This window comes from Heptranchias perlo, chromosome 14 (assembly GCF_035084215.1).
Source record: "Heptranchias perlo isolate sHepPer1 chromosome 14, sHepPer1.hap1, whole genome shotgun sequence".
In the NCBI taxonomy this organism is placed as follows: Eukaryota; Metazoa; Chordata; class Chondrichthyes; order Hexanchiformes; family Hexanchidae; genus Heptranchias; species Heptranchias perlo.
The window spans coordinates 34,023,201-34,034,138 of record NC_090338.1 but is presented as its reverse complement, the minus strand read 5'-3'; the positions used below and the strand labels follow the sequence as shown (position 1 = coordinate 34,034,138).

Here is a 10,938-nt window from a genome sequence, read left to right as displayed (position 1 = left end):
GCAGAACAGGCTCGGGGGGCTAAATGGCCTGCTCCTGTTCCTGTTCCTATGAGGACAGGTTGCATAAACTTGGCATGTATTCCCATGAGTTTAGAAGATTGAGGTGTGATCTAATCGAGGTCTTTAAAATTATAAAGGAATTTGATAGGGTAGATACAGAGACACTATTTGTTCTGGTGGAGGAATCCAGAATAAGAGGGCATAATTTTAAAATTAGAGCTAGCCATTTAAGAGTGTAGTGGAAATCTGGAATCTCCTCCAAAAGGCTGTGGATGTTTGGTCAAATGAAAATGTCAAAACTGAGATGATTGATTTTTGTTGGGTATCAAGGGATATGGAGTAAAGGCAGGTAAATGGAGTTGAAGTGGAAATCAGTCATGATCTAATTGAAGGATGGAACAGACTCGATGGGCTGAATGGCCAACTCCTGTTCCTAAAGTCTGTTCTGAAGAGTGCAATCTGCGTGGTTTGAAATATCTTCATTACTCACCTTGGGGGGGGGGGGGTCAAATGAGTTGAAAATTTATTTGCGACGAACCTGCTTTGTTAAAATTGAGACTTACATAGTTAGTACATTTCACAACGCGTGTGGAAAAATTGTGTCGCCGACCCTTTTAAGATTTGGGCGCGCGCCAAAACACAGCACTTCCCCTTTAATGTGCAATAAGCCCCGCCCCCTGTTAGGGACAATAATGGAATTCAACCTAACTTGCTGGGAGAGGCTCGATAGTCGAACCGAGGATGAAATTGGTCCGAGCTCTGATTGGCTGCTCTCTCCGTCAATCATAACCACAGCAGTCAGGTTAGGTTGTCAGGCTGACGGAAGCGCGAACGGAACATTCATGAAGTTTCTTATCAGAAATGTGAAGGGATCGGAAACGGCGGCCGACTCGACCCCACCGCAGCCTGGATTTAGCAGGGGATACAGCGGCGGCCAATCACCAGAAGTCGGGCGGCTCTGAGGGAAATACTAGAAGTTAGGAGTCTGGGGACAGAGAAAACGCGAATCCTCAGGGAGAGGGGAGGGGGCAGAGAGAGAGACAAACACAAACACACACCAGGGTGGGGGGAGAGAAACACACAGACCAGGGGAGGGACAGACATATACACACACACACACCAAGGGAGAGACAGACAGGCACACACACCAAGGGAGAGACAGACACACACACACATCAGGGGAGACAGATAGACAGATACACATCAGGGGAGAGAGACAGACAGACAGACAGACACACACATCAGGGGAGAGACAGACAGACGCACATCAGGGGAGAGACACAGACACACACACACACATCAGGGGAGAGACAGACAGACACACACATCAGGGGAGACAGATAGACAGATACACATCAGGGGAGAGACACAGACACACACATATCAGGGGAGAGACAGACAGACACACATCAGGGGAGAGACAGACAGACACACACATCAGGGGAGACAGATAGACAGATACACATCAGGGGAGAGACACAGACACACACATATCAGGGGAGAGACAGACAGACACACATCAGGGGAGAGACAGACAGACACACACATCAGGGGAGAGACAGACAGACACACATCAGGGGAGAGACAGACACACACATCAGGGGAGAGACAGACACACACACATCAGGGGAGAGACTGACACACACATCAGGGGAGAGAGACAGACACACTGACACACACATCAGGGGAGAGACAGACAGACACATCAGGGGAGAGACAGACAGACACATACACACACATCAGGGGACAGACAGACCGACAGACACACACACACACATCAGGGGACAGACAGACACACACACACACCAGGGGAGAGACAGACAAACAGACACACACACAAACCAGGGGAGAGACAGACAGACACACACACACCAGGGCAGAGACAGACAGACAGACACACCCCAGGGGAGGGAGGGACAGACAGGCAGACAGACACACTCCAGTGGAGGGACAGACACACACACACTAGGGGAAGGACACACACACACACCAGGGGAGAGAGAGAGAGAGAGACAGACAGACACACACACACACCAGTTGGAGGGATAAAGAAACACAAACATCAGGGTGGGGTGAGAGATAGCAAGACCCTCACACACCAGGGATAGAGAGAGACCCATGCACCCACACCAGGGAGAAAGAGCGATAGAGAAGCCCACATACATAAGGAACAGACATACAGACAGAGAGACTGACTGACTGAGCCCAGGGACAGAGAGACTGAGCCCAGGGAAGGACAGAGTGAGAGAGTGCACCCAGGCTCAAACAGGGTGCAAGCGAACGCCCCCACCCAGGAACAGAGAGTGAGAGAGAGACGTGTGGGACAGGCACAGAGAGAGTGTGTGTACAAGTGAGCTTCTTGGGACACTGAGAGAGCCTGTCCAGGAGAGAGCTCAGTGGGATCCTGTGTAATCTATTAACTGGAGTCATATGCAGTGCAACAATTCCATTTGAAAGGTTGTTAGAACTGTGACATTGTACTTTGGATCCTGGTGCCTTTGAACTGCTGATTGTTGACCTTTGTCTTGTTGATAACCATGGGCCTACCGGCACTGGAGTTCAGTGATTGCTACCTGGACAGCCCGCAGTTTCGGGACAGAATCAAGTCTCATGAAGCAGAGCTGGAAAAAACAAACAAGTTCATTAAAGATCTGATTAAAGATGGAAAAGCATTGATTCAGGCACTGAAAAGTAAGTTTTTAAAACAGTCGCTTATTTATGTATCTGCTGGTATGAGATGTGGTCATTCTGAAGATTATCTGTGCTGAAATATAATTTAAAACGATCCTCTGTAAATTCCTGTCATAAAATCTTGTAATAACGAGCTGGCTTATTGTGGTAAGCTTCAGGGTGCTGGCTAAAAGAAAGTGTCTCTTGATAATAGCCTCTGTTAAGGTATCTCAATATGTAGTTCACAATGTTGTGAAATATCGCTTTCATTTTCTTCCTTATAGAAATACATTTTTCTGATTTGGTTAGGGTTATGACAGATATCAGCTAGCTCCAATCATTTTTGTTCAGGGTTGTGGGGGGGAGCATTATTCTCATTTAAAATAATGATAAGATCACATTCAGTTCCTCTAACTTTTTGAAACTTGCAGCTTCCTCAACCACTGCTTGGTATTTACTTACCAGTGTCGGGAATGCACAGACTTAATTCTGCACAGTACCCCCAATCTGTCAGAAATATTGTATTAAAATATCCCATATGTAGCCTATATTAGTAAAAGGGTATTAGCTGAATCTTGCCACTTTCCATCAATATATACATTTCGGAATTTAGATTGGAATTTAATGTGTATCCTGGATTTTATACGATGTTGAAGTTAGCTTGCTTCAAAATTATCCTACATAATCCAATCTAAAATATATTGATTATTGACTATCAGATAAGTTGACAGCAAAACCACGATACAATATCACTTGCCAGAGGCATCAAAGACTGAGCTGGACAGAGAGATGCATTCCTAACACTAGTTAATTTAACTACATCTGCAAAAAAAAGTTAGCCATGATTAAAGTAAAAGTAATTACTTAACATCAATCAGCACATTCTAAGTCATCATGAACATGAAGGTAATTATCACAATCTATCCACATTAGTTGGGTTTCACTTGATAATGTAACAATTATGTTCAAGATTACAGTGTAGACTGAGCAAGGTGGCTGTATTCAGTGCATCACTTCCAGTGTTGAGGCTGTTACTTGACGTGAGCATAAGATTATCAAACATTCCTTTTGAGTAGCAGACTGGCTGTGGCATTCAGCAGTGTGGCTTTCTTTGTGATTTACTGTTTTCACCTTGGTGGTTACGTCTGTGGCAAATCATTCTCTTTTATCTTCTCTTCCTAACCCTAACTAAACTTACGTGCACTGCATTTACTTTGGCTATTATACTGTACTTTGTCTCTGTTCTGAGAACAAAGCAATATACCTTACTTTCTCTACTTTGCATTTGAATTAAGACAATTTAACCTTTCTTAGAATCATGGAATCTTACTGCACAGAAGGAGGCCATTTGGCCTGTCGTGCCTGTGTCGGCTCTTTGAAAGAGCTTTTTGATTCCAATCCACCAGGGCAAGATCCCTTTTTAACTTACTAAAATTAGCCCTTTTCCAGTTAAGTGTTTTTACGCTTGATTGTTCCTTATCCTTGTCCATAACTATTCTGAACCTAATGATATTAGATCTGTTTCCCAAATGCTCCCCCACTGAAACTTGCTCCGTTTCATTCCCCAGAATGAGATCCAGCACTGTTTCCTTCCTCGTTGGGTTGGAAACACACTGATCAAAAAGTTCTTTTGTATGCATTTCAGGAGTTCCTCCCCTCTTTGCCCTTTACACTGTGACTGTCCCAGTCTATAGTGGGATAATTAAAAACCCATCTGGTTCACTAATGTCCTTTAGGGAAGGAAACCTGCCGTCCTTACCCGGTCTGGCCTATATGTGACTCCAGACCCACAGCAATGTGGTTGATTCTTAATTGCCCTCTGAAATGGCCTAGCAAGTCACTCAGTTGTAAAATCTTGCCACGAAAAGTCATAATAAGAATAAAACCGGACGGACCACCCGGTATCGGACCACTAGGCACCGGACACGACAACGGCAAACCAAGCCCACTCGACCCTGCAAAGTCCTCCTCACTAACATCTGGGGACTTGTGCCGAAATTGGGAGAGCTGTCCCACAGACTAGTCAAGCAACAGCCTGACATAGCCATACTCACAGAATCATACCTTTCAGCCAACGTCTGAGATTCTTCCATTACCATCCCTGGGTATGTCCTGTCCCACCGGGAGGACAGACAGACCAGAGGTGGCGGTACAGTGATATACAGTCAGGAGGGAGTGGCCCTGGGAAACCTCAACATTGACTCTGAACCCCATGAAATCTCATGGCATCAGGTCAAACATGGGCAAGGAAACCTGCTGATTACCACCTACCGTCCTCCCTCAGCTGATGAATCAGTCCTCCTCCATGTTGAGCACCACTTGGAGGAAGCACTGAGGGTAGCAAGGGCACAAAATGTACTCTGGGTGGGGAACTTCAATGTCCATCACCAAGAGTGGCTCGGTAGCACCACTACTGACCGAGCTGGTCGAGCCCTGAAGGACATAGCTGCCAGACTGGGCCTGCGGCAGCTTGTGAGTGAACCAACACGAGGAAAAAACTTACTTGACCTCGTCCTCACCAATCTACCTGTCGCAAATGCATCTGTCCATGACAGTATTGGTAGGAGTGACCACCGCACAGTCCTCGTGGAGATGAAGTCCCGTCTTCGCACTGAGGACACCATCCAACGTATTGTGTGGCACTACCACTGTGCTAAATGGGATAGATTCAGAACAGATCTAGCAGCTCAAAACTGGGCATCCATGAGGCACTGTAGGCCATCAGCAGCAGCAGAATTGTATTCCAGCACAATGTGTAACTTCATGGCCCGGCATATTCCTCACTCTACCATTACCAACAAGCCAGGGGATCAACCCTGGTTCAATGAGGAATGTCGAAGAGCATGCCAGGAGCAGCACCAGGCGTACCTAAAAATGAGGTAACAACCTGGTGAAGATACAACTCAGGACTACATGCATGCTAAACAGCGGAAGCAACATGCTATAGACAGAGCTAAGCGATTCCACAACCAACGGATCAGATCAAAGCTCTGCAGTCCTGCCACATCCAGTTGTGAGTGGTGGTGGACAATTAAACAACTAACGGGAGGAAGAGGCTCTGCAAACATTCCCATCCTCAATGATGGCGGAGTCCAGCACATGAGTGCAAAAGACAAGTCTGAAGCGTTTGCAACTATCTTCAGCCAGAAGTGCCGAGTGGATGATCCATCTTGGCCTCCTCCCGATATCCCCACAATCACAGAAGCCAGTCTTCAGCCAATTCGATTCACTCCACGTGATATCAAGAAACAGCTGAGTGCACTGGATACAGCAAAGGCTATGGACCCCGACAACATCCCAGCTGTAGTGCTGAAGACTTGTGCTCCAGAACTAGCTGTGCCTCTAGCCAAGCTGTTCCAGTACAGCTACAACACTGGTATCTACCTGACAATGTGGAAAATTGCCCAGGTATGACCTATCTACAAAAAGCAGGACAAACCCAATCAGACCAATTACCACCCCATCAGTCCACTCTCAATCATCAGCAAAGTGATGGAAGGTGTCATCGACAGTGCTATCAAGTGGCACTTACTCACCAATAACCTGCTCACCGATGCTCAGTTTGGGTTCCGCCAGGACCACTCGGCTCCAGACCTCATTACAGCCTTGGTCCAAACATGGACAAAAGAGCTGAATTCCAGAGGTGAGGTGAGAGTGACTGCCTTTGACATCAAAGCAGCATTTGACCAAGTGTGGCACCAAGGAGCCCTAGTAAAATTGAAATCAATGGGAATCGGGGGAAAACTCTCCAGTGGCTGGAGTCATACCAAGCACAAAGGAAGATGGTAGTGGTTGTTGGAGGCCAATCATCTCAGCCCCAGGACATTGCTGCAGGAGTTCCTCAGGGCATTGTCCTAGGCCCAACCATCTTCAGCTGCTTCATTAATGACCTTCTCTCCATCATAAGGTCAGAAATGGGGATGTTCGCTGATGATTGCACAGTGTTCCGTTCCATTCGCAACCCCTCAAATAATGAAGCAGTCCGAGCCCGCATGCAGCAAGACCTGGACAATATCCAGGCTTGGGCTGATAAGTGGCAAGTAACACTCGCGCCAGATAAGTGCCAGGCAAGACCATCTCCAACAAGAGAGAGTCTAACCACCTCCCCTTGACATTCAACGGCATTACCATCGCTGAATCCCCTACCATCAACATCCTGGGGGTCACCATTGACCAGAAACTTAACTGGACCAGCCATATAAATACTGTGGCTACCAAAGCAGGTCAGAGGCTGGGAATTCTGCGGCAAGTGATTCACCACCTGACTCCCCAAAGCCTTTCCACCATCTACAAGGCACAAGTCAGGAGTGTGATGGAAAACTCTCCACTTGCTTGGATGAGTGCAGCTCCAACAACACTCAAGAAGCTCGGCAGCATCCAAGATAAAGCAGCCAGCTTGATTGGCACCCCATCCACCACCCTAAACATTCACTCCCTTCACCACCAGCGCACAGTGGCTGCAGTGTGTACCATCCACAGGATGCACTGCAGCAACTCGCCAAGGCTTCTTCGACAGCACCTCCCAAACCCGCGACCTCTACCACCTAGAAGGACAAGGGCAGCAGGCACATGGGAACACCACCACCTGCACGTTCCCCTCCAAGTCACACACCATCCTGACTTTGAAATATATCGCCGTTCCTTCATCGTTGCTGCGTCAAAATCCTGGAACTCCCTTCCTAACAGCACTTTGGGAGAACCGTCACCACACTGACTGCAGCGGTTCAAGAAGGCGGCTCACCACCACCTTCTCGAGGGCAATTAGGGATGGGTAATAAATGCTGGCCTCGCCAGCGACGCCCACATCCCATGAACAAATTAATTTAAAAAGAAATTGAAGTCCTCCATTATCACTACTTTAAAGTTCTTGCATCTTTCTGTAATTTAACCTTGTAATTTTACAACCTTACAAAGTCTCATTTTCCAAAGATCTTCTTGTGCCTTTTGATCTCCTTTGAAAGCTTCCAAAATTTTTGAAACATTTGTGCACTTCTCAGAACCTTGTGCTTAAGACGAACAATATCTGTCCTTAAATACAATCTATTCCTCTGGATTTAAGTTGCTTAACTTGAATTATCTGTTAATTTGAATTGAAATCATTCAAAAAGGCCTCCTGTTTTATTAAAATTGCTGAATTTGTGCTACTGGATAATTCAATTTTTTTTCAAAGCGAAAACAAACTTTGAACTGGCAGGAGTAGACTGTGTTCCGAACTGCCACTTTCGATGAGCTGACCAATCTACGGCTAATTTGGCTCTATTGCCCCATTTCTGAGGTGTCACTCAAGCTAAAGGGCATGTCTTGGAAAATGTTAACTGTCAACCTGTGGGAACTTTAGCAAGATAAGAGTCAAGAAAGTTATACTGATAAGTTCAGAATGCAGTGCAGTCAGCCACAAGTCTCTAGCTAGTTTTCTGTTTTTCTTGAAAGTCAGTGTTGGCTCCATCTGCTTTTTAATGTGGAGAACAGCCATTCCATCAGAACACTGAAATCACTTGAGGGAATTAACTCTTTTTGGTTGGACTACAGCTTCCCTACACAAACCAGATCAAACAGTTTCTCTTCTCTGTGGAAAACAGAAGACTAGCATTACTCCTTTGCAGCAGTATTTAAACAGAGTGTTAACTCCATTTTTAAATGAAAATTTAATTTTTAAAAATTGAACAACTGGAATTTTCAGACTTTGCCGTCTTCAAATTTATGTAGACCAGAATTAAGCTTAGTTGCTATGAGAAAACTTAGGCAGGTGTAAATGTGCTTTGCAGTTTGAGCAGGAGTTAAGTTTATCATTGTAAAAGCAGGCTTAAAGATTTGCAATGTAACAGCTGAGAGCAATTCGCTTTCCAGATATGTATTACCACGTTGGCACCCCTGTTTTAATGGAGATGCATGTCAAAGCTGACCACTGGTGCTTTGGATTTCCATTTATGTTGCAGTGGATGGTCTGAGGGTGTCTCCCTTTCTGTTTGAAGGTCCGGTGCGTGTTAAATAACATAAGAAATAGGAGCAGGCGCAGGCCATACGTCCCCTCGAGCCTGCTGCGCCATTCAATAAGATCTCAACTCCACTTTCCTGCCCTATCCCCATTCCCGTAGTGTCCAAAAATCTATTGATTTCAGTCTTGAATATACTCAACGACTGAGCATCCACAGCCCTCTGGGGTAGAGAATTCCAAAGATACACAATTCTCTTAAGTGAAGAAATTTTTCCTTATCTTGGTCCTAAATGGCCGACCCCGTACCCTGAGACTATGACCCCTAATTCTAGACTCTCCAGCCAGGGGAAACAACCTCTTGGCATCTACCCTGTCAAGCCCTCTAAGAACTTTATTTGTTTCAATGTGATCACCTTTCATTCTTCTAAACTCCTGAGAATGTAGGCCCATTCTACACAATCTCTCCTCATAGGACAACCCTCTCATCCCAGGAATTAATCTAGTGAACCTTCATTGCACCCCTTATAAGGCAAGTATATCCTTCCTTGGGTAAGGAGACCAAAACTGTGCACAGTACTCCAGGTGTGGTCTCACCAGTGCCCTATATAATTGCAGCAAGACCTCCTTACTCTTGTACTTCAACTCCCTTGCAATAAAGGCTAACATACCATTTGCCTTCCTAATTGCTTGCTGTACCTGCATGTTGTCTTTTTGTGATGCGTGTCCAAGGACACCCAAATCCCTCTGACTACTGACATTTTTTAGTCTCTCACCTTTTGAAAAATATTCTGCTTTTCTATTCTTACTGAGCAAGTGCAAACATGAAGGTTAGAATTTTCAAACCACACTGCAGGGAGTGTCTGCAGGTGATGTGCACTGTGCAACTATAAAAATAACTTTGCAAAGCTGCTACCTTTGTACTGATGGTTTGAGTGCTTGTGTTGAAAAGACCTCCAAAGTAAGCTTGTTTCTAGGAGCATGTTAGTTGCTATGGGGATGTTGCTTGCTTGCCGTTTCAGTCCTTGCAACTGCAACAAAACTAACCGGTATTTTAAAGCTAGGAGAATTTTCATGAGCTGCAACAAACAACCTGCAGTAACTACCATAATCTTATAATCATAAAATAATATGGCATTGTTACAAGTTTAGGGCCTTGGCTTAAATATTCTCTCTGATAGAGCAGTGCTAGTTATTCTCAAAAGTGGTCTGAGAATCTTGCATATAGGGGTGTGCCATACTGCCCAATATCTAACTACATGATAGTCTAACCCAGGGGTAAAGCAGTAATTTCATCTTGTGATCTGAACTGGATATTTGTGTTAGTTGCACGTGTGCTTCTTTAATCTCTTTGAAGGCAGATTGAGGGAAAACCTTGTTGCGACGAGGCCAGCTATGAATTGTTTACATAGCGACAGTTGTGCTCAGATTCACTTTGTTCAATCAGTACAACTTGGTTTTTGTGTACTAATACAAAATAATGAACACACTACTCTTGCCTACATCACTGGGTCATCTTGCATAAACAAAATAACTCTGAGGTACCCTCCTGCTTGCTAAATATCTGAGCCTGGCCAAAGCTTGCTCTTGCAGCTTTCTGTTTAAAGCCTGACTAACCTCACTACTTTTGCTGTACCTGACTGGCTGCCTGCATATCTTTTAAAAAAATACCTTGTGTCCACAGTCAGAAGGGATCAGAACTTCGCAACACATTGGGTGTGAGATGTTTATCGAATGCTCAGACAGGCTAATGAATTACTATTATTTATAGTCTCTAAACAGATCAGGATGAGCATTTCACACTTTTAATAAACGTATAATAGTGTCAAGCAATGTCTTGATTTTAAAATTCTCTTCCTCGTGTTCAAATCCCTCATGGCCTTGTTCCTCCCTATCGCTGTAACCTCCTACAACCCTACGAGAATTCTGCATTCCTCCAACTCTGGTCTCTTGTGCATCCCCCACTTCCTTTGCCCCACTATTGGCGGCCATGCCTACAGCTGCATAGGCCCTAAGCTCTGGAATTGCCTTCCTAAACATCTCAGCTTCTCTACCTCTCTTCTTTTTAAGACTCTTCTTAAAACCTACCTCGTTGACCAAGCTTTTAGTCATCTGTCCTAATGTCACCTTCCTTGGCCCGGTGTCAATTTTTGTCTTATTACACTCCTGTGAAGCACCTTTGGACATTTTACTCCATTAAAGGTGCTATATAAATGCAAGTTGCTGTCTTATGACATCATGGATCTGAATTTGAATTGTCAAGATTTATGGGGTGAAAGGCTACCTTTTGAAAGGTCAAAGTGAAATGAGTTTTAGTTGTATTGATCCAATTCTTA

At 45.0% G+C, this 10,938-nt stretch overlaps 1 protein-coding gene across 4 annotated transcripts in view; it reads left to right on the top strand.

The window, feature by feature from the left end:
• Window positions 1-815: 815 nt before the first annotated feature.
• The window catches only part of LOC137332418 (rho GTPase-activating protein 26-like), a 178,775-nt gene continuing 168,652 nt past the window's right edge, over window positions 816-10,938 (top strand). For all 4 annotated transcript variants that reach the window (XM_067996236.1, XM_067996235.1, XM_067996234.1 and 1 more), the window contains exon 1: window positions 816-2,691. In XM_067996236.1, the coding sequence (XP_067852337.1) occupies window positions 2,538-2,691 (154 nt within the window). In that variant the 5' untranslated portion in view covers window positions 816-2,537. The remainder of the gene's footprint in view (window positions 2,692-10,938) is intronic.